Here is a 22,756-nt window from a genome sequence, read left to right as displayed (position 1 = left end):
GCATTCCATGTTTACATGGTTAATTAATTATATATTTTTATTACATTAGCATGATATATTTGTACACAACACACTTTATATATATATTATAACCGACCATATAAACGAACGTATTACAAAAAAATCGAACCAAAACGTAACAAAATGGTTTGATTTTAGACTAGAGATATTCAAAACCGAAAAATCGAACCGTTGTAGGTTAAAACCTGACCAAACTGACCGTTGTCCACCCTAGCCAAGATTGCATGTTCCATTTGCATGCGCTGAGGTCAGCATAATTATTGGAGTGAGATTACTGAACCATAACATTTACGAATAACACAACCAAATTGGTTCTCTACCAAGAAAAAAAAAAAACAAAACTTAAATGTTCTTCATGGCCGGAGAGCCTTGTTTTCCGCGGGGCCCGTCGAACATCTGACTCGAACCTTGTTTAAACAAGGTAAAGGGGATACATCTTTTAAAAAAATGTACATATAATAACACATCACACAGCCAGGAAAGGCAAACAATCATCTGACTCCGGCACAAGAATTCTCTTCGCATTAGTTTGCTGCATCCCTGCTGTAGTACTGATCGAGTGTTTTAGCTGGGATACGGTGAAGAAGCTCCCGGGGAAAGATCCGGAGCAGTGTCCATGCCAGGTCCAGCGACTGGAAGATGTTACGCGTGTCGTATGCTCCTTGTGCGACAAACTTCCTCTCAAATTTATCGAGAAACTCAAGATATAGCTGTTTTAAATTAGGGGTCGGGCACAATTAGTTACTTATCTCACTTATTTTTGTATCTGGAAAATTTGATATGGCAAATTTGTATTCAGATAGTGACTGACCAGATCTTCTGAGGAAAGTGCTTCTTCTCCAACCACAGCTTTCATTGCCTGGACATCCTTTCCAATGGCATAGTTTGCATATAGCTGTGAATATTAAATGTAGAGTACATCGTTAAATCCATACAATCAAGAAAGGCAGCTGTAGTTTGCCTGAGCTTGACCGTGGAGACCAGAATCGGTTTTGTACATTAGACAATATACCTGGTTAGATACATCAGAGTGATCCCTACGGGTCATTCCCTCTCCAATGGCACTCTGCAATACATTGAGAGAAGGTATAACATATCACGTTACCCCCTCTCAGAGTACTCAACACCAGACCATATATATGCAGTCTACATACCTTCATCAGACGAGACAAGGATGGCAGCACATTTATAGGAGGGTATATCTGTCAGTTCAAAGCACGTAAAGGGTTAATTTTGCCAACACAAAAGATAAATGCATTGATCTCAAATCCTGGTCTCAAATTCGATCTGTAAATCGAAGAACTTAGACCCAAATTTGAAAAGATTTTGTAATGGTTTGTACAGGTACTATCAGAAGCTAATTGGCATGCATCAATCTATCTATACCTGCCGATTATGAAGTTGTCTGTCAATATATATTTGCCCCTCAGTAATATAACCAGTAAGATCTGGAGTTGGATGTGTGATGTCTGAACGATTGAAATAAAATTCAGAAACTAAAAAGAAATGAAATCCAGCTCGTTTAAAAATACACAGCAAGTGAAACAGAATTTTTGGTAATTTTGCATTACCATCATTAGGCATAGTCAGAATAGGGATTTGTGTGATGGATCCCTTTCTTCCTTCAATACGTCCAGCTCGTTCATAGATAGTAGCAAGATCAGTGTACATGTAACCAGGATATCCACGCCTTCCAGGTACTTCTTCTCGAGCCGCAGATACCTATAAAGAATTCATACTGTAGTTGGCACACACAGCTATGATAAGAAATTCAAGAAAAAAAAAATCCTCTGATTGAAGTAGTAAATTGCAGCAAAGATGAAGATAGTAGCTATAAATATAGAGGCACATTACATCACATCAACTGTTACAATAATAGACATAGACACACTGATACTCCTAAATTCCTAATAACACTTGAAATAAGAGAGAATAGGTTCTTTGTACTTCTAATGGCTGATAAAATAAGAGGATTCCCATTTCAAATAGACAGTAAAGAAGGGCATTGGTGGTGCTGCTACCTCACGGAGAGCATCAGCATAAGAACTCATATCTGTCAATATGACCAGAACATGCTTCCCACATTCGTATGCCAAGTATTCTGCAGTTGTCAGAGCAATACGTGGAGTAATGATGCGTTCTATTGTTGGGTCATTGGCCTACAGAGGACATCATAACCCAATGAAAACAGTACATCAACAGGTTTACAGGGGCCAACATAAACAATGGGCACAGTTACCAAGTTGAGAAAAAGGGTCACTCTCTCCATGGATCCATTTTCCTCAAAATCACGTTTAAAAAACTGGGCTGTCTCCATGTTGACTCCCATAGCTGCAAAGACAATGGCAAAATTGTCTTCTCCATCATGCTGTAGCATAAAAGCAGATAATAAGAACCAACAAAAAAGTGACTTCTGGAGATATCAAAGGTAAGAAAATCAAGTACAACATATAGTAATAAATTATCCCATGCAGTAGAAAACCTTGCTAATGTCCGCAGGTCTAGATGAAGGCTCTCCGAACAAGAAAGAGAATATTCTCTCTGAAGAACACCATGTTACATTTATACGGGCTTCAGCGATACACTCAACAATGCAATCAAAGAATAAAGCAACAAAAACTAAATGGATATCAAGCGTAGTTAGAGAGTCCAACTCAACAATAGGACATAGGGATCAATAATAGTTGCTCTAGTGAAGAACTTTTTTAGAGGGATCACACACCTCAAGAAGATTATCAGATTTCTCCAACCGTCTGACCAAACCAGCCTGACGACAAATTTGGGCAGCAATTTCATTGTGAGGAAGACCAGCAGCAGAAAAAAGAGGAATCTTTTGCCCTCGGGCAATTGAGTTCATGACATCAATAGTAGAAATTCCAGTCTGTATCATTTCTTCAGGATACGTTCTTTCACTAGGATTAATGGAACTCCCTGAAGAAAACAGGGTAAAGAATACATCAAGTGTGCAGGCAACATGTATACACAAGGAGATAAGCTAACTCATACTCTAATATTACTTGCCAGAAATATCCAAATAAGCCTCCGGCAGAATAGGGGGCCCATTGTCAATGGGCTTCCCAGAACCATTAAAAATACGGCCAAGCATGTCCAACGAGACAGGTGTTTTTAAAACCTGGAAGCAAGTTACAGATACACAATCAGAAAATATGAAGGAAAAAAAACTTGAGGATCATAAGAAATGAAAATTTCATAAATTATCACTACAATCTTTCCTATAAGAGAACATAATCATAAATTAATGGTTTAACTTCCTAGTATTCATCAAGATTCGTAAAGTAATGCCTGTTCATAGAAAGACTTTTGTGTATTTACTGCCTGACGATTATAGACCATGAACTTTAATAAAGCACTACTACCAAAGTTGAACAGCAGTTTTCACCTCAATTTTAAACTGGTCGATCCCATAGGTCATAGATTCAACTATTTTTTTAAGGGCAACATCAAAGTAAGAGGTGAAAGATAAATTTCACTGTTTAATAATGTGATTGTTAAACAGGAAGACAAATAAAAAAACAACTTTATGATAAATGCAGCTGAAGAAACAGTACTGATAAATAAATTAAACAAGTTATTTTCTTTTATTTTGATTGCAAGACGAAATATTTGGGTTTACAACAAACTCATGCAGCAATAAGTTCATACTGCTTCAGCAACAGTAATCCAACACATTGTGACTTTAAAAGAAAGAAAGCGTAAGGGAGAACTACTGACGGCCGCACCTCTCCTGTAAACTGAACGGTTGTATATTTGTTATCGATTCCAGACGTTCCTTCAAAAACCTGGTAAAAAAGTGGGAATCAGAAAACAGTTATATTTATACTCAAGAGAAAAGGATCTCTTCGGTAGGAAGTTCAACTAAGTCCTCAATAAAACTCTAATAGATCTACAGGAATTTCTTTTAAAAAAGTGGCATCCATCACTTGCCACAAAGGCTAGTGACAACATAATTCTGTGATTTAATGTACAAAGGGGAATTTAAAGGCAAGCCAAACGATCCAAGATCTGACAGCAAAATGCGGGAAATAAGAAGATGAAACCAACAAAAAACAAAGAGTAATAAACTGGGATGATATTCACCTGAACAACAGCCTTCTCCCCATCAACTTCCAAGACCTGCCCACGCCGGGTTGTTCCATCTCCAAGGCGAATATTGACAATTTCTTGGTACTTAGGTCCCTGAACATTTTTGAAGCAACACCCAATATTATACACTTCTCAGATATATCATAACAGTACTTGTAGAATTATATGTGAATACTGAGAGACACAAAATAGAACTGACGAGACACAAAATAGAACTGACTGATAGGGTACACTACAGCACCGCACTCACCTTGACTTTGTCAAGAATAACCAGAGGTCCAGCAACTCCCGAGACAGTTCTGTATTCTGCAAAAAAAAAAAGTATTAAAGTGTTCGCTTGGTGAGCAATCAATGCTTGAAGGATATATTCTACAATAGCTACTCATAGAAATCCATATGTGACAAACTAGATTATAAAAATCTCATCTATATAAATACATACATGATTACATGGTCCTAATATGTGTTCCAAAACACACATTAGAAAAGAAACCTGTGTTGATATTGAGCCCCTGAAATGACACCTCAATAATGACAAAAGAACTGATATTTATAAATGTGTATTAACTCCATCTTTTTGTCATAGGTACAGTTACAGTAGATGAGAAAAGTAACAATGAGAACATACCCATTCCAATCTCCAAAGTTCCTTCCTCCATTTCAACGTTGTTTTGCGCCACGCCCATACTAAATCTAATCCACGGTTCACCAGTCCACACCAAATAATAAAGGTTAACAAAAAAGGTACTGGAAGCAATCAAATTCAGTTGCAGTGAGTTTCATTTCATTTCACTTCACTTCAAAGCCGAAATAATGAACCAAATCCGCAGTACGCACTAGCACATACACATAAAAGCAGCAGAGACAAATGAACATGACAATGATTCTGATTCCTATACATATAAACAAACGACGCAAAATTAAAAGAGAAGCAGAATTCAGAAACTGGATCTGAATTGTGACATACCTAGCTCTGAATCAGATTGGGGAGAAGGAGGAGTTGCAGCGAACAGAATAATTATAATTAGTGAAGCGAGATTTAAAGCTTCGGAAAGAAATCTTCTCATATTTGAATTAAATTCAATAATTAGTCAAACAATTTTTTTTTTAGCATTGATAATTGACAGTAACATAAGCTATATTTAAATATATATATATATTTTTTAATAAAAAGTATGTAAATAGTTTAAACTTGTGAAGTTATAGCGAAAGACTAGGTCTCGAGACGGTCCCACGAATCTTTATCTGTAAGAATCTTACCAATTTTCATAAATGACCTAAATAAAATATGAGACAGTTTCACACAAACTTTTGTCATAACAAAAAATTACTGTGTGTTTCGTACAATTGTAGCATTTGGACTTCTATTTCACTCTCCCTTTAAATCATTTGAAGACCAAAAATCTTGGTTGTTTCTTGACCCACGATTCTTGTATCCAAATTGGTCTATATGTTACGTTTCTTAAGCACACAACATATTTCAGAACCATGTAAAATTCATGTTGGTCCATTCCAGCATATTTTGTCATTCTCCACTTTGGAGTTGGATGCATCTTTTGGAAAAGTATATAAAAATATTCATGAGACGAAGTAAAGGGAAGAATTAGTGGAAAGATTCATGTAAAATATTCAGGAATAAAGTCAAGAAAAGAGAGGTAATTGGGGAATGAAGGATCTATCCAAAAAGTACATGAAAATATTCAGCAACTAATTGGAAAGGTATATGAAGCTTCCCCCCTTCTTTTATCCAAACCAAGAATCAAGAAAACCAAGAATGTTTACGTACAATATAACAAACTTTATATCTTAAGATAGTGTATCCATTTCATGGACATAAACTGGCAGCTCCATACTGAGCTCATTGGTTGGCTGCTATTGCAGGAAATATTTCGAAAACGGAAGCTTCTTCAAGTGGTATAATTTTGGCAAATGCTCTTTGTTCAAGATAATCCACCACTCTATTGGCAGCCTCCAGTCCGGTCACTTATAGGGGATTCGGTATAGCAGCTCACGTTTGTTTGCGCTTCGAGGGACACATCTTAGCTGTAGAAAGTATGGTTCCAAAAGTGACTTGGGTTCGCTAGTTCAGGCTCAACTCCTAGCTTTACGTTAGTGGACCTACATGTCCGGTTGGATAAGATCATTTTTGAAGTAATTGAAATGATTTCAGATTTCCATTTTTTTTTTATTTACCTGTGACCAGGAACCATGGCGGCTTATTATCCAATCTCCAGCCATGAACAAATTTGGAAATAATGTAGATCCTCGCATCATATATTTGTATGAACCTAAACACATTATAGCTAGTGAAGGAGCCTTGATTGAGAAACATGATGCCAAAGATTGAGTTAGTTTTTGCCAGATGACGTGGGGAAAAAGTATGGAAAAAGTTGGCTATCGACAGAACTTTCTAAATGTTGCCTGGAAAATAATGAGTCAGAATTTTAGGAAATCTTCCGATTTCTTTATCAACGACCATTGCATTTTCAAAGTCCTTGACACATTTTGAGAGCCAAAACATGAATTTTCCAATAATTTCGTCATCCTTCAAAGGTAACTAGTCATTGGCATGATACTGCACTAAATATCAACCATTAATATCAGACCAACAGTCTACACTGTATTTTTAAGTTATCATGTTTGTTTACAAAGCAGATGTAAAGAAAACTGAGGTATAAAGAGGATAAGACCTAAGAAACAAGATTTCTCACAAAATCAGTTTCAGTAACTGTCGATGTACTACTGCCTTTTAGTTCGTCATAATAGATGCTTAAGTCAAAAAATGACCAAGCACGAGAACCATCGAATCCAGAAGATACATTCCTTGCATATGGAGTGTTAACCTGTTCATTTGGATGTGTAGAAACTAGAAAGGATGAAGAAAGTAAACTAACTGGTTTCAAATGTGAAGCTAGAAAAACTTTTCATGTTTCTAGTGGCTATATGAAAAAAATAAAGAATTATTCAGCCCAGATGCCTTCCTATCGAGCTGAATCTTCACAGTTAATTTCAGAAAGTCCTCTCTTGCGCATAATACCGCAATAAAGTAAATATAAAAGTTAGAAAAACAAACTGATAGAGCACAATAATGAATATCACAACCGTTCACTCTAAACCCACAGATGACAGGCCCATGTTGAACCTCAGAATTGGTTTAGTACATGGTAAAATGTGTTATTTCAGTAGTAAAAGTATGAGCTGCCACAGAATCGAGAGAGTAAAATTTGGATATTAGCTATTTTAACCACAACTGAAAGTAGACATCCAGTTAAAACACTCAAGTTTCTTAACAAAATTTATAAGTAGCTGAGTTTTCATTTCAAATTGATGTAGGATAGATATTTGACACTCGGAAAATTTTGATTGGATATACCTGCTGGGTATTATTTCCTGCAGAGTGGAGACTACAACAGCCAATATGAAGGCATCAGCCTTAAAATACTCTTTCTCACAAATTAGTGGAGAAATGCAACCTGTTTCCTCATTAAGGACGATGTCTATAACTTTTTTACCTTCCAAAAACCTGCAGCCTTGTGATTTCAAAAAATCCATTCATGGTTGAAATATTTTTTCCCCAACTGTTCCGCGACATGATAACATATCCAAATGTTTCTATGCCAAACCCTGAAACAGGAAACCAATAAACTTGTAGTTTAAATTTAAAATAAAATAAACAAGAAATATTAAACTTAAAAAGACGAGCAAATATATGAAGTTGCACACTCCTACTTCACCTAGCAAATAAATCACAAAGGTCCACCAAGAAATCACTCCTACCTCCCATTCTACAAGGCCTAGATCTCTTGTCAATCATCAAATAATGCTTGTCAAAAAGAGATCAAAACAAACTCTGAAGTAAAAGAAAATTGTCGACCCATCAAACCTGGTTAGCAAGAAGAAAATAATATAGCAATCCTAATGTTGCAGCTGCGCTAGATTACTCTGCAGGTGCATACAGTCCAACTTGAATCAACGGAATAAAAACATCTTGATAAAGCCTTTTCGAGCATCCAAACTGTTTGAGCATCTCCCTTGCCATAATTGAGCAGTTCAAGAACACAAACAAATTCATCAAATGTATTTACTCCACATAATCACAAATTTCAATAGAAAAGAGTCCATGGAAAAGTCAAATCTCCTCACCTGGATTATATTTCCTCCAAGAAGCGTCTGTATTGTGAAAATCGATAGCTGCAAATGGAAGTTGTTAAAGGAAGAAAGGAATCTTAGATTTATGATGCGTTATTTTGAAAATCAGGTAAATCTGTGATTGAGCATACCTGCGGTCATTAGAGGAAGGGATGTCAACCGATCAAAGAATGACAGTCAAACAAAATATGGCAGCAGGATAATTCAGTTAGTGATAATCAGAATGTTGTTTAGTTTCAAATAGTCTGACTGCTCCAGGAGAGACACACCTGAGTGTTGAATAATGTGCCAAATGGAGTTGGCAATTGCTGGACATCTTGAAATATGTGATAATCAACCTGAAGGAAAAAACCTGAGGAAGTGAACCCTTCAATATTTCAGAGGCAATTTTGGTCACATCAAACAAAGATACAGACAGCGACCAAATGATTAGGAATCTATCCATTAAATGAGTAATGATTAAAAAAAATGAAATAAGACTGAGCAAAACGCAATTAAGATTCCATTAGACGCGTAAGAAATACTGAAAGCTGTAAAATAACTTTTAACAGATTTACTCCCACATTTAAACTTGCATGCTGATTCAAGCACGGCATACTTTCTTGTTGCTCTTACGTTCAGTGAGAGATACAACTCGATCCCCTGCCCTGCGACAAAACCCACCTCTGAAACTGGCATTAGTAAAACACTCTTGGAAAAGCGGTGCAAACCCTCCAGCAAGCAAACATCATGGGAGTATCTGTTCGTTGTGGCTGTGTTTTAATCTGCCAATCTATGGCAAAATATGCAGCGGTTCACAAATGACATCATAGGTTCAGTATTTCATTACGAAGAGTGGAGTTCCTTCTTCCCAGCCACAGAATTGGCATACAATAAGCCAACTTTAGGTATCATTCGGCCATTATCACACGGAGAGTCTGTTGGTTCTTGGGCTCCAGTTCTTCTTTGATAGGCCTACTAACAGCCACACACACGCAAATTAATATTGCTTGATAAAAGTACCGAGTAAAGATATCATTGAGTAAATGGCTCTAGAAATTACTGCTATTTCAACAGATTAATAAATAGAATTAGTCGTGAACTCTCATGTATATTTAATCATCGATCTCAGTTACTGTTTCTGGCCATTCTTTTAATTGTGATCTTCATTGAGCCTATGCACCTATTGGACCAGTGATTTTTACTTCTATAAATAAAACATGTTGATTTAATATGGGTAAATATTGCTTTCATTTTGTTGAACCAAATGTGGACATTCCAAGTGAAAACATAGAGTAAACTATATGTGAGAAGAAGATCAAAAGAATTGGACATGGAGCCTGGAGGGGATAAATTTGATAACAAATTTCAAAATTCATTTATTCTTGAGTTTGAAAGCTCCCCAATAATCTTGATTGCTTCTACCATTATACCCTTTTCATTCTTCACACAGCCACGCACAGAAATGGTGACAGCTCTATCGGTCCGGCTAAATCACTCACTTCTGTGCCGCGGTTCACACAGACCCAGACCCCCAACTCCTCGCCGGACTCCCTCGTCCCCCAGAATCAAGGCGGTCAAGCCAGACCGCCGTGGTTCGTGGGGTACACGGTTGGCCCGACGCATGCTAGCTTTGCCGATCCAAGCTGGCTCACGAGCTGACGATTCGGCGTCTTTCGAGATGTCCGTGGAGAATGCCCTCAAACTCCTCGGTGTTCCAGAGGAAGCTTCGTTTGAGGATATTCTTCGAGCCAAGAATTCACTTGTTGCCGCTTGTAAAGATGACCAGCAAGCAATTTCTCAGGTCTGTTGAAATTTCTTATGCATTTTTTTGGGGGTCTCTAATATTTGCTAATAGTGATTACTCAAGTTTTTGTGGAAACTGAGTTGTGGGCTTCGCTTATTACAGACTTGTAGTGTTTATATTTGCACTTCTTAGTTTGAGAATTACGGGTTTCTGCTCAAGCTTGTGGCTTTATATATTTATGTGAAAATCTGTAGTTTTGGTGTATATCAATGTGTGGCTTGGATTGTAAGCTTGCATCTGTAGGTTTAAGAATTTGAGAAACTGAGTAGAACAAGAGGTCTTGATTTTTCATGTGATTTGCTAGATTTTTTGCTTATCTTGGTTTTAATTAGACGTTGAATAAAATTCTTCAGTTGTGTACAAGGATGTCGCCTAATTTTGTATGAGACACCAAATTAGAATCAAATATCAAGTGCTTCAACTGAAGAGGGAGGGTGGGCTGCATGGAGGTGACCCCTTTCACGCACGTTAAAGTTATTATTTGTCACTTCTACATTTTTTAAAAAACTTATATTATTTGTTTTTACCCCTATGAATAACTAAGCTACATTTAATTCAATAACTAAGCTACATTCGATTCAATTTAGCAGAAGAGAAAACGGCTTTAACTTGAAAATTGGTGTGCACTGCCCATTTTTCCTAGAATGTGGAAAAATGAAGATGGATTTGAGCTTTGAAAATCGATATGCCAGAGGGCACACGGAAATGTAGGTAGCAAACAACCATTCTGTTCATTCTAAAGAAACCAGACAATCTAGACTCTGCTAATCCACAATCGCGAAATGTACTCATTTGGGAATAGAAGATAAGAAAAAACACATGAGATAATGTGTCCATACTGCACGCCCATGTGAATGCACTCATTTGGTGAAATACACAAGTTGAAGAACTTAGTTGTTGGACTATCACAAGCTTCCACGCAAGAGATGCATAGTATCTGGAGTTGTAGACCAGTTAACTTCTACCCTTTTAATGTATATCCTGCCGTATATGTCAGGACTTTACATAGAGTTATTTGCTTCTTGCCAATACATGGTTTAATATGGCTTATCACCATACAGGTAGAGGCTGCATATGACATGCTGCTGATGAAAAACTTATCACAAAGGAGAGCGGGGAAAGTTGTGAATAGCAACATTCGTTATGCTGATGTTAAACCTGTAAATGCTCCTAAAATGGATTCAATGCCTAAATGGCTACGGAGTACTGTAAAAAGTTCACCTCTTTCGATTGAAGCACCATCAACCAGTGAGTTGGGTGTGCAAGCCGGAGTTTATGGGGTTTTAATAGTATTGACATATGTAAATGGAGTTTCAGCATCTTCAACGACTCCATATGCAGTGGCTGATGTACCTGGCCTGATCTTAGCAACTAGTTTTGGGACATCCTTGTATTTCATGACCAAGAAAAACATAAAGTTGGGTAAGAAAAAATTATGACATTTTTTATTAGCAGTGTTTGATGCTATTTCTGGTTAAGCCCTTTTAAATTAATTATACTAGGTTGATTTAAATTATCGGTTTTGCAATTTTTGGATGTCAATTTTTATATGATTGTCTATAACAGTACTACTTTGGGCAAAGGTTTGACTTGTTTCTGCTCGGGAGCTCTTTTACCTATTTGCAGTTTATTCAAGTTCTTGGTTTTGCAATTCTCTGCACATTGAGGAAAAACCTATTTTTATATGATTGTCTATGGTAGCTCTTGTCAGACTTTACAGGTTTAGAAACTATTATGCAGGCTGTTTGCCAGTATCTGTATGACCATTTCACTTTCTTCAAAGAACAACTGCTCTTAAAATTCTTGATTTATGTTGAGTAGGTGGAGATGGATGGATACATGTAACAAGCAAGGATACTAAAGCTCCTTTCAGGGGAACCAGAAAAAATAACTCTAAGCTAGTTGGTACAGGTGTGCCTGTAGGCTGTAGTAGTTCTAGGTGAAAGGACTTGTGAAGAACGTCGAGGAATCTTTTTTCTTGCTAGTGTAGATCATATCTTGTCTCCTTGATTTCTTTTTATGTTTCATTTTCATTCACAGAAACTTGCGGGGGAACTATAAGCCATGTATTTTGCTCCTTAGGTGAAAGAGAGACATGAAAGATGGTTGACCCATTCTTAATTTATGTGTTAGTATTCTTGGCCTTGGGAACCTTAAGTTCGAGGTCTACAAATGGATGAAGTTAAAAACTTGAAACACTGCGCCCAACGAGCGCATAAACAACACTGAATTTACTGATACTACCGATTTTTTTTTCCTGCCTCATGTCGTTCTTAAACACTCATTCCATAAATATGCCATTGTTTTCGTTGGATCTTGAGTTATATGTAAACAAGTCTTGTTGTGCTACGAATGTGATTTTGTGTGGTGTGGCTTGATGAGATTCTCTAGGTGGCTTCCTGATACGATTCTTAGAAGTTAGGATATATAGGCTTCATTTCAATTCCGGTTTTACCCCTTCTTACAATATTCCATCAGAATAGAACTATTTTTAAATAGTAGATATATAGTGAATAGAGCGTGCGCGCATACAAGATTTATGTAATTGGGCCATAATGTTTTAGATGCTCTATATCAGACCAGAACTATATTAATCTCTGTCAATTTAGTACACAAGTACCACCCTCTTACATAGGTGGTAATATATTGAGAGAAATATGGCTAGAAGTCTACCCTAGCACTAATTACAATAATGAAAAAAAGAAAGATAAAAATCGCGTCTTAATTTTAATTCTATCAAATCTGGTTTTAGGATTTAATATTTGAATGTTAACATGAATAATGTCTATACAGGGAAGGCAACAGTGATTACTATTGGAGGGCTTGTGGCTGGTGCGGTAGTGGGTTCAGCAGTTGAGAGTTGGTTGCAAGTCGATATCGTCCCGTTTATGGGCTTACACTCTCCCGTTACCGTTGTGAGTGAATTCATACTCTTCTCACAGCTTTTGGTCTCCTTGTACTTGAGATAGGATGACACAAACAAACATTTCTATTTTTGAAATGTTTTTTGGATTTTAATTTTAATTAGAATCCAATAAAAAAAATGAGAAGTAATTTTTTTATCCATGTTGAATCAAAGTCCAACAAGAAATGTGTTTGTTGGCTTGCCCTAACTTGGTCTTATTTTATTGATATCGTGGAATCCATATAGCCTAAGAGGTCTAGGCGTTGGTCTGACGCTCAACTAACACCTAGCGAATTTTAGAACCTTGTAATACAAGAAATACATGAAAGTGTGGAAGGATGGTTTAGAATTTTTCCAGAATATTACTTAATTTATAGAGACTGGTTCTTCTCATATAATTACGGGAAATCAATCAAGTCATGATGATAACTCCTCAAGCTGTTTACCCGTTCAAGGCACAAGCATCACCAGTTTTCAAAAGAAAATAATTTGAGTCACGAACTCAAACCATTGGGAGTCATCGACTAGATCTAACAGGAAAGAAGCAAACCTGAAGCTGCATTGCTAAATTACGATCATCCAAACCACAATTTATGAGTAGCTATTTACTTTCCACTGCCAGATGTATTCCTTGATCTTAGTAGCTTAAACTTATCTCAAAATAAGAGTCAATAAGGTCGTTCAGCCTCAGGCTTCACAAGTATCTACAAGGGATAAAAAGATAGAAAAATACAGGAGAATGGCATAGGGATATAGAAGACAAATGCAGACTACAAGTCTGCTCCAAAACACAAACTACAGTGAATGTCACCTTAAGGTTGGGTGTCTTTCCTGATTTCTCTTTGGCACCAAAATGATAGGGAGTTTTAGTCTTCAATTTAAAATTACAGAGCATATAAAAGAATTCAAGGCTCTGCAACTCCCCTGTTTGCTGTTAGTTACCTGCCCTTATTCACATAGCATCAGAAACAGTTGACAGTCAGGTAGAGCCAGTTTCCGTGGGCACAGTTAATGGTGCAAGGGTGTTGGGAGGAAGATTGATGCCCCCTCCTTTGATGGATATTTTAGGAGTCCTGAAGGAACTAGCCCGGCACACCAGATTTGAGTCGAGAAATAACACCACAACTGTGATGTCATCATGGAAATGACGACGCACCCCGCGATCAATTTTCTTCAGGTCCGAGTACCTCATCTCCCTCTTCTTTGCGGCCTCTTGCAATGCCGTTTTCACTAATCTTCTTGCAATGCCCTGCACAATTGAGGTACAGAAGATTTGATAATTTTTTTGTCACTGGAAGGTAATTTTAATTTTATGAAAGGGTATGCAACTAAATACATGATCCCCTTTTGTTGTCAGCACGTAAGACACTTTTTGTTTCCCTTTGTCCTACACAGCCTATAATTCATATTTGCCACGTAAAGTCACATCATTAGTCTTTTTCATACATTGACCGACACACATTAACAAACACCATTCACAGTTATTCGATCAATCATGCCAAGAAACTTGTTATCAATAACCACAGCCACAGTTGGTCAGATATCGGAACTCACCAGGACCAAAACTAAGATTCTAGGAGTCGCTATTCTTTTCAAGTTATGATTGATGCTTGTGCATAACCTAGCTCTCATAAATTATGAAAGAACGGAAGGGAAACAAGAGAAGACAGTACTCAGATATCCATGTATTAATTTCAATATGAGTAAGTATGTGGTGCACTATGTTACAGTCCAAACAAGAAAGGTAAAATCGTCTCCGTGGGTTAGACATCTTACATTATGTGGATGATTTTGGACCAGATCAACGGCTTCTTGGTTGGTAAGATGCTCCCAAAGGCCGTCTGAGGCAAATATGATGAACTGATCATGAGGCAGCAACTGTTGCACAGTAATAGCTGGTTCTGCGCTTAAAATTGGTCTTTTAAAAGGTTCGCGGAGACGAAATTTTGCATACAACGGCTCCCTGTTATATTCAGCCTTTTTCAAATACACGTCTCCGATAGATCTTGAGATCTGTAAATTACACATTCAGGACAACTAAACACTGACCAAGGTCAAACGCAACATTAACAAGCCTAAGATAAGAAATTGCATGCACTGTGTAGAGGACACACGTGTAGAATGAACATTTTAGAGATGATTTGCTGACTTAAACGCAAATCCCACAATATATAAAAATAAATAAATGGTACGAATAAATTTTGCAGGATTTCACAAAAACAGAAGACGAATTAGTGAAAAACTGTCCAAAATTTTTGTCTGAAAATGGATGCGTCTCTATTCATTCAATAGAGATACCAACATCTTTTTAGATGCTAATAGTTTCAGCCATAGCCAAGTAGTTCCAAGTTCGAACTGAGGAAGACCCGACAAATTGAAGATGTTTATGCAAATGATAATGTTTTATCAGAAACTGTTCTCTTTATTTTTTTTCATTATGGTCAGTGCAAAATGATAAAACCAGTTGGCAGATACTGAACTAAAATTTCTAAGCCACAGCTAATTATGTAGAAATCATGCATGAGAAGCTGACAAAAATCATGTCACCACAGCATCAGACCTTTGCGTATAGGGAGGAACAGTATAAAAAGCAAATGTGGTCCCAAACCATTTCTACACAATAAAAATGTGCAACGGGAATCTAATTAAGATTTTCCCACTTCAAGGAGACAGTGGTTCCCATCGTGAATTGATAGCCCACGGAAAAAGACAGCAGCAGTGAATATATGTTTGCAGCAAAATGTGGCCAAATGAACCAACCTGTATGAGACCTTTCACACGCCATACGTTATGTCTTAGAACAACAATTTGTGAGTCATCAGGGTGTAGGGATTGAAGCTCCTTTCTCACAGACTCAAAACTCGCGTTGTGCTCCATCGAGAGTTGAATGGCGAGGACTTCCCCTGTAGCCTTGACAAGTCTCCCCAAAACAGCCCGAGAATCACCAAGACTGGCAATATAAAGAGTTCCACTGCATATGATTCCAACAAGACAGCAGGAGCCCACAGCTGCTATCTGGGGTCTCATGGGCCACTGCCTGCTGACGACTGAGAAAAAGCCATCTTCCGTAGCTTCAAATGCTTTCCTAATAACCTCGGCTGACATGGTTTGATGTTCTGCAGTGAACCCTGAAAAAATCGATACATACGATAGATAAAATATAGTTTCTCGACATCACCACTGATCCGATTTCTTAATTGAACAATAATCACAGGACTTACTCTTCAGATGTTGGAAGAGGTGCTCGTTGATGAACCTAGAAGTCTCAGGACCGCCATGTCCATCATAAATTCCCACAAAAGTACCATATGGCCCTGAATCATTCGAGCTGAGACAACCCGATTCAAGTTGGCTCTGATCCTCGAGTAAATTATTTGCTTGAACTACAGCCATCGAAAAATCTCCGCAAGAATGCTGCCCCGAGTCCTTATACCACAGAAGTCCATCTTGTCGACCACCGGAATCTGAACTTGTGTGAGCATATCGATCAGCCTTGGGCCGAAAACAGGCCCTCAATAATTTTAACAACCCAGAAAACATCCCTCATCTCATCTGAACCACCATCGAATTATCAGCATCCGATAAGAACCGAGGCTAACTTTTTTCCCGAGGTTAAACTCGATTGCATAACCATAAATCAATCCCTCACCTACAAGCACAAAGTACGAGCACTTAGAGGCCAGCATAACACAAAACAAACAGATTTAAGATATGAACGAACATCAACAATCCAACAAAATGAAAAGTAATATATATGCATTATGATCACCTACTTTACGCCCGATTCTGGTAAGTTGCCGCAAGGAAACTAATAAAAGTATAAAATGACCTTCCAAGTAGACACAGATCTTATAATAATAACCCAAAAAGACCCAGTAACCAACCTGAGGAGGGGAAGGTTCGGGGGAAAAAAACCAAAAAGTAGTTAAAATCAACTAATTTCTCGGACCATTTTTGGTCAGCTGATTGAAATTCTAGAAGCTTCAACTTCCAAAAAACATAGGGGGAAAAACAATGTCCTGAAATCCTTTAAGCCGCCAACAGTATCAACTAAATTTACAACTATTTTTTGAATAGAACAATACACAAAATTAAGGTATGCAAAAGAAGTTACCTTTACAGTTGAATAGGAAAAAGGATCTGAAAGTGAAAGAGGAATTAGATCCTTAGATCCATCGAATCAAAGGGAAAAGGAAGAAACTGAAGTGGGTTTTTTGTTCTTAGTTCTCTTTTTCAAGAAGAGTAAGATTTGTTGCAGCGAAGTGGCGATGAAATAGTAAAAAAAGCAAAAAAGAAGAAACCCAAAAGATTTATAGGGGGAGGGGAAGCAGAGTAATCGTAGAATTGAGTGCTTTGATTGAGGCAAGTGAAAGTGTGTTCTCTCTCAATGGACAAACCCCATTAAAGTTCCACAATGGAATAGGTTCCAGGCTTCCAGCCAGCAAAGCAGAGGTCCGGCTCTGGGCTCCACACATACAATTTTAGATAGAGAAAATCTAGAGAGAGAAACTGAATAAACATATTTAAAACGGGTTTTACATTAAAAAAATTTATATTTAGATAAATCTTTTTAAATGTTTACAAATTTCTTTTAAAAAAAAAATTATGGGTTATTATAGAAAATTTAAAAACTTGAGGAGTAGGTTTCTTGTGTGACGGTCTCACGAATCTTTATCTCTGAGCGGGTCAACATTACCGATATTCACAATAAAAAGTAATACTCTTAGCATAAAAAGTAATATTTTTTCATTGATGACCCAAATAAGAAATATATCTCACAAAATACGACCCGTGAGACCATCTCACACAAAATTTTGCCAAACTTGATATCATATTTATCCATCAACTTCCATTAAAACTAGAAATGATTTGTATATCTGTATATACACTTTCATATTTGGTTCGTAAGATGAGATGATGAAACGATATATAAATAATATAATAATGTATGAATCTAATTATTCGTAAATTTTGAGTCAAACGTAATATTAATATCAAGGCCACTAATGTATGTATTTAACATTAAAAAAAAAATTGCAAAAGCATAATGTTTGTCACATTGTGTAAAAAAACGTGTTAGTTTGATGAACAGTCTAATCGACCAACAATTAAGGAATGTTTGGACTTCCGGTGGCCTTCCGTTCTGTTGTCCTTGAGCAAACTATAAATTGAATAATAATACTAATTATAAAAATAGTTATCAATAAATTATCTTCAAAATTTAGGTTTGAAAAACAGTAAGAGAGGAGATGGAAGAAAAGAAACATGCCGTGCATTTTTTGTTTTAGTTTTGAGTATTTATGTTATCAAATTTTCCTGAAAGTTTTGTATTTTTTAATTTTATATAATTTTAATCATTTTTCATCGAAAGTGTTAATATGATAATATACATATCAGCGACATATTGGTGTCACATCAGAAATAGGGGATTAAAAAACAATAATATTGTAATATCATTAAAATTTATTTAACAATAAAGTTAATATTTTGATCTTTTTATTTTAGTTTCTAGCGTTTCCATCAATTTTCATATATTTTTCACATTTTATAAATTCCTACATTTTATTGTGTAGATAAAAAATATGGTGAGAATTTATTTCTTCAATTTCTATATAAGTTTCTTTCAGTTTTTAACATCGTATATTTTTTTTAGAAGATTAAAACCAACAATCAAATTTTATATTTATTTGATTTGTAGAAGTTAAATTTTTTACGTTTCTATACAAGTTGGTACGTGTAAAACGTACTGAATTCATTTCTCTAATAAGCTAAGTTGTTGACATTTTCAATTGAGTCGGAATATAAGTCTCATAAAATATATTTTTCAAAAGTGGGCTGTGTCCTTATTTATTCTCCTAACACAAATTTTCAACCCTTTGATAATCAGTGACTCTCTAGGCTTGCCGATACTTTAGGATTAATCAGCCGACTCGTTCTTGAATGACATATGCAAAAGACTTGTCGTTGTAAAACTAATAGAAAACTTTAGGGCTCGTTCGAGAAAATATTGGTATAAGAATTGATCAACTGTTAATCATTGATCAAATGGTCACTTACTCTGTCAATTAATCAGATACACTAAAGAGCCACTTGTCAGGATATTTATGACTATTTAATTTATGATAAAAACTTGTGTGAGACGGTCTCACTAGTCGTATTTTGTGAGACGTATCTCTTATTTGGGTCATTCCTGAAAAAATATTACTTTTTATGCTAAGATTATTACTTTTTATTGTGAATATCGACATGGTAAACTCGTCTCACAGATAAAGATTCATGAGACCGTCTCACAAGAGACGTACCCTTAATTAATTGCTCATGTTGGATATCTCAGCCGGCCACCATTTTTGTGCCACTTCCATATGTTGGCAATATATGCAAACTAGTTATTTAATCATCCAAAAACTTGTGTAATTACTTTTTTGATAATCCAACAATTGGCTTTGTAAGATTTGGACCAGTACTACTCTATTAAATGTTTTCTTAAATATCATTATCAAGTGTAAATGTCAAAAAAAAAATTAATATCCGAATCGTTTGTTAATGAAAATGTCTATATTTCCATGGATTTTGCTATGATTTAGTTTTCCAGTTCAGTATCTTCTTACTATTCACGTTGTGTGGAATATGGGAAGATAAATGTAACCATCAAATATGAACTTCAAATCATAGGACCCTCAGATTTCATTGTATTGACAAAAGCAGAAAACATCAGCAATTAACAGTTCACGAACAAATTAAATGGTTCGTATACCTAAATATTAGGTTGCCCAAAAAAAATTTAGAAATAATTTGTTTTCTAGTCTTTTGAAATCGGTGCGAATTACTCTGAGTTATTCAAAACCATTGCGCCATGCCATTGTCCTGATAAAAAGACGAGATCTCGAGTTCGAGACTCCAAAATCATTGGTCACTCATAAAGAATGAATTCAATCTATTCTTAGCAGTTGATAATACAGTGCCCACAATTATTGATCAGCCGACCAGCCTTTTTATATTTTAGGTAATATTGATCATGGTTCTTTTCATATGTTGGAACACAACTGGGGTTTGGCAAAAACTTATGTGAGACGGTATCACGGGTCGTATTTGTGAGACAGGCTCTCTTATTTGGGTAATCCATGAAAAAGTATTACTTTTTATACTAAGAGTATTACTTCTTATTGTGAATATTCGTAGGATTGACCCGTCTAACAGATTAAGATCCGTGAGACGGTCTCACATGAGACATACTCCTAGGGTTTTCACTGTTGGTTTGAGCTGTTAATAGAAGATTAATTGAAGAAATTATGGGGATATTGCTTATTTTAATTTCAATAACCGTGTAATATCAATAATTATAAGCCTAGATTGTGTATAATTTTCATTCTTTCCTAGGAAACCTATTGTCAAAAATTGGTCGACGTACCATATCGCGTATTATCTAGATATGGTCACGGGAGGAACATTTTACGTGTATTTGTATACGATGTTTGCGAGAGCATCTCATTTAAAAATAAAAAAAGTATCGATGAACCCATATGTTATATATAATCACCCATTGATAAGTTAACTAATTTTCCGTGGATAAAAGAAAATTAGTACAAGTTCATTTGACGTAATAAAAAATATATATTTGGAGCTATTATTTGTTACAGAAGTCTAAAGATTAAGTTTTTTTTTTTAAAAAAAAATATTTTCCATCAATTGCATTGACCAAACACAGTGGAAAAAAAAGTAGGGTTTTGTGTCGCCCTAATCTATATATTACGAATGCGTATGAAGTTATTTTCTGGGGGAGGACTTTACATGCAATGAATTCAAACAAAATCATAAATAAGTACTGATTATAATAGCTAGATCTTTAATTATAGCGACTATATGAGTAAGTTACGCCGCTCACCGCTGACTGAGCAAACACGGGCACCCGCCGCACCCCCTCCCGTGGCAGATGAGTTGACAGTCCTATCAGATTTTTTTTTTAAAAAAATAAGAAGATGGTCGCGTTAATATCTCAGAAGAATTTAATATAGCAAATTTCTCGAGACGGAGAATGATATGTGAGCAGGGGCGGATTTACAATAAGGCGTATGAGGGTCATGGCCAATTTTTTTAAAAATTTTTCTATCATCAGGTGATGAGTCTGCTGACTTTTCCAGTTTTTATAGTTACTACATAACGGTCATTCTCGACTATGAATATCGTCAAAACCAGGATTCAGAGCAAAATGAATGATGATTTCTCTCGGATGTATTGATGCTATTTATTTAAAGAGAAATTATTTAAAATATTTGTATAGATGTTATTATTGAAGAGTTTGAAAATTTTAAGGAATGTCAAATTCTTTTTAGTTAGAAATTTTCTTTTTAAAATGGATTGTTTATGTTTAGTTGAATATAACCGATGTAATTTTTGTTTTTCTACTTTTAATATTTTGTCTGTATTTTATAAGCGGTCTCCACAGAGTCGAAATTATAGATCCGCCTCTCTATGTGAGAAGACAATCGAGGTGACATTGAACAAGATGTTCACATGGACATCTTCTTGCATCCATGAGATGTCAAACGAGAGGTGTGCAGATTATCACAAACAATTAATTATTAATTAATTGTTGGGTTATTGTTTTTAATGTTCAAACTTGGAATTTCGGAGGAAACTATTAAAGTCGATGGTTACTACTTGTAGCATCGGGTTGATATGTAGCCTTGAAATTAATTAAACCTATATATACTCGAATTCTTGATGTAATCTACTTAGATTTTGATTATTTTTTATTTTTCCGAATTTCAACTATATTAATGACTATACGACTATAGTGTTGGAATTTGAAAAATTCCTCGCTTGACCTTTTAGTTAACTTCCCCAATCATTTAATATTCTACATCCAAAGTTTATAATTCTTTTTTTTTAATTTCTATATTTTTAAATAATAGAGTGACCATAAATTTCTATGGAATATCGTTTTTTTTTATATTTAAAATTGATTAAATTTTAAAAATTAATAATTATTAAAATATGCAGCCACTTTATATTATGAGTAGTCAAATAATATTTAATTAATTAAATGGAACTTATCCAATGTGAAATAGAATATATGATTTTGCAATTAGAGCACTAATTACACCATTTCTCATATTAATTAATCATTGAATTTTGAAGCATCAAGTCCTGCATGATTAATGCAAGTTTGTGTGTGGATTCTGGTACACACGGATCACTTTTGTGGGCCAATCTGTATCTTGCCCATTTGATTTCCAAAGGCCCAAAATACTCAAGCCCACTACCTTGAGCCCAACACGCTTACGTTCATGAAGTATACCCCAAAAAAATTGTTTTAGATGACACAGTACGCATACGAAGTTATTATCTATCAGTTGATATGCTAAAACTTTCATATATGCATGTTTGTTTTTCTACACATATTAAGGAATTCATTGGAAATATCAATTATATGAAAATAATAATTAATTTTACATTTTTTTAACAAGTGTTTATATGAGTGATTAGTTGTTATCTTTTCAATAATTGGTTAATTACATGTCTCCAAATTAAAATTAAATAGGTTAAATTAAAAAAAATCTATATATTGAGGGGGAAAAGGTGGTGATTATGATTGAAACGAGAGTATGGGAAGCAGGGACGAGGGCGGTAGCCCAACCCTTTTTTTTTAAAATATATTTAATTAAAATTTCAGCCCACTCATAAGGTCATAGTCCAGCCCATCGATCTATTTAGCTCCACAATTATTGAGCGAGTTTTTTCAGTAATGAAGCATGTGAAAACGTCACTTCGCAATAAAATGGAGAATGACT

General features: G+C 35.7%; 3 protein-coding genes and 1 long non-coding RNA gene across 8 annotated transcripts; 1 reads left to right on the top strand and 3 right to left on the bottom strand.

Annotated features, from left to right (window-relative positions):
- Window positions 1–232: 232 nt before the first annotated feature.
- LOC140818276 (V-type proton ATPase subunit B2) lies at window positions 233–5,188 on the bottom strand. 2 transcript variants are annotated; one of them, XM_073178197.1, is made up of 15 exons: window positions 5,093–5,188; window positions 4,754–4,818; window positions 4,376–4,431; window positions 4,120–4,218; window positions 3,762–3,821; window positions 3,039–3,154; window positions 2,744–2,948; window positions 2,261–2,389; window positions 2,043–2,180; window positions 1,593–1,743; window positions 1,408–1,490; window positions 1,176–1,223; window positions 1,034–1,087; window positions 833–916; window positions 233–731 (listed from the first exon to the last, which is right to left on the bottom strand). In XM_073178197.1, exons 2-15 carry the CDS (start codon window positions 4,809–4,811, stop codon window positions 546–548), a joined length of 1,467 nt encoding a protein of 488 aa, XP_073034298.1. In that variant the 5' UTR covers window positions 4,812–4,818; window positions 5,093–5,188; the 3' UTR covers window positions 233–545. The 2 variants fall into 2 exon arrangements, with proteins under 2 accessions (XP_073034298.1, XP_073034297.1); XM_073178196.1 differs by having other exon boundaries at window positions 4,754–4,827; window positions 5,094–5,177.
- A 675-nt stretch (window positions 5,189–5,863) lies between these two features.
- On the bottom strand, window positions 5,864–9,487 carry LOC140818630 (uncharacterized). Of its 2 annotated transcripts, none has more exons than XR_012115013.1 (6): window positions 8,406–9,487; window positions 8,269–8,316; window positions 8,009–8,156; window positions 6,547–7,749; window positions 6,319–6,413; window positions 5,864–6,243 (listed from the first exon to the last, which is right to left on the bottom strand). It is a non-coding gene; the product is annotated as an uncharacterized lncRNA (long non-coding RNA). The 2 variants fall into 2 exon arrangements; XR_012115014.1 differs by having other exon boundaries at window positions 8,544–9,487.
- An 84-nt stretch (window positions 9,488–9,571) lies between these two features.
- On the top strand, window positions 9,572–13,057 carry LOC140818628 (protein CHAPERONE-LIKE PROTEIN OF POR1, chloroplastic-like). The gene is made up of 3 exons (XM_073178659.1): window positions 9,572–10,057; window positions 11,122–11,482; window positions 12,854–13,057. The coding sequence occupies exons 1-3, from the start codon at window positions 9,587–9,589 to the stop codon at window positions 13,027–13,029; spliced, it is 1,008 nt and encodes a 335-aa protein (XP_073034760.1). The 5' UTR covers window positions 9,572–9,586; the 3' UTR covers window positions 13,030–13,057.
- Window positions 13,058–13,503: 446 nt separating this feature from the next.
- Window positions 13,504–17,408, bottom strand: LOC140818627 (probable protein phosphatase 2C 60). 3 transcript variants are annotated; one of them, XM_073178656.1, is made up of 5 exons: window positions 17,080–17,408; window positions 16,187–16,614; window positions 15,726–16,093; window positions 14,742–14,978; window positions 13,504–14,214 (listed from the first exon to the last, which is right to left on the bottom strand). In XM_073178656.1, the coding sequence occupies exons 2-5, from the start codon at window positions 16,503–16,505 to the stop codon at window positions 13,945–13,947; spliced, it is 1,194 nt and encodes a 397-aa protein (XP_073034757.1). In that variant the 5' UTR covers window positions 16,506–16,614; window positions 17,080–17,408; the 3' UTR covers window positions 13,504–13,944. The 3 variants fall into 3 exon arrangements, with proteins under 3 accessions (XP_073034757.1, XP_073034759.1, XP_073034758.1); XM_073178658.1 differs by lacking the exon at window positions 17,080–17,408 and adding an exon at window positions 16,739–16,758; XM_073178657.1 differs by lacking the exon at window positions 17,080–17,408 and adding an exon at window positions 16,735–16,756.
- Between the last annotated feature and the right edge of the window lie 5,348 nt (window positions 17,409–22,756).

This window comes from Primulina eburnea, chromosome 17 (assembly GCF_022965805.1).
Source record: "Primulina eburnea isolate SZY01 chromosome 17, ASM2296580v1, whole genome shotgun sequence".
Lineage (NCBI taxonomy): Eukaryota > Viridiplantae > Streptophyta > Magnoliopsida > Lamiales > Gesneriaceae > Primulina > Primulina eburnea.
The sequence above is the reverse complement of the archived record's forward strand: the minus strand, read 5'-3'. Positions and strand labels throughout refer to the sequence as shown.

Bases quoted from the DNA above. Each gene is read 5' to 3' on its own strand.
- LOC140818276 (XM_073178197.1), bottom strand. From the start codon at position 4,811: ATGGGCGTGGCGCAAAACAACGTTGAAATGGAGGAAGGAACTTTGGAG. The intron at 4,432-4,753 runs GTATGTTCTCAT...TTTTTTTTGCAG, and splicing joins AACTTTGGAGATTGGAATGG to AATACAGAACTGTCTCGGGA. The intron at 1,224-1,407 runs GTATAGATAGAT...TTGAACTGACAG, and splicing joins GACAACTTCATAATCGGCAG to ATATACCCTCCTATAAATGT.
- LOC140818628 (XM_073178659.1), top strand. From the start codon at position 9,587: ATGGAGCCTGGAGGGGATAAATTTGATAACAAATTTCAAAATTCATTT. The intron at 10,058-11,121 runs GTCTGTTGAAAT...ATCACCATACAG, and splicing joins ACCAGCAAGCAATTTCTCAG to GTAGAGGCTGCATATGACAT. The intron at 11,483-12,853 runs GTAAGAAAAAAT...ATGTCTATACAG, and splicing joins CAAGAAAAACATAAAGTTGG to GGAAGGCAACAGTGATTACT.
- LOC140818627 (XM_073178656.1), bottom strand. From the start codon at position 16,505: ATGTTTTCTGGGTTGTTAAAATTATTGAGGGCCTGTTTTCGGCCCAAG. The intron at 16,094-16,186 runs GTAAGTCCTGTG...CGATTTTTTCAG, and splicing joins CCTCTTCCAACATCTGAAGA to GGTTCACTGCAGAACATCAA. The intron at 14,215-14,741 runs GTAAGATGTCTA...TCAATTGTGCAG, and splicing joins TCCAAAATCATCCACATAAT to GGCATTGCAAGAAGATTAGT.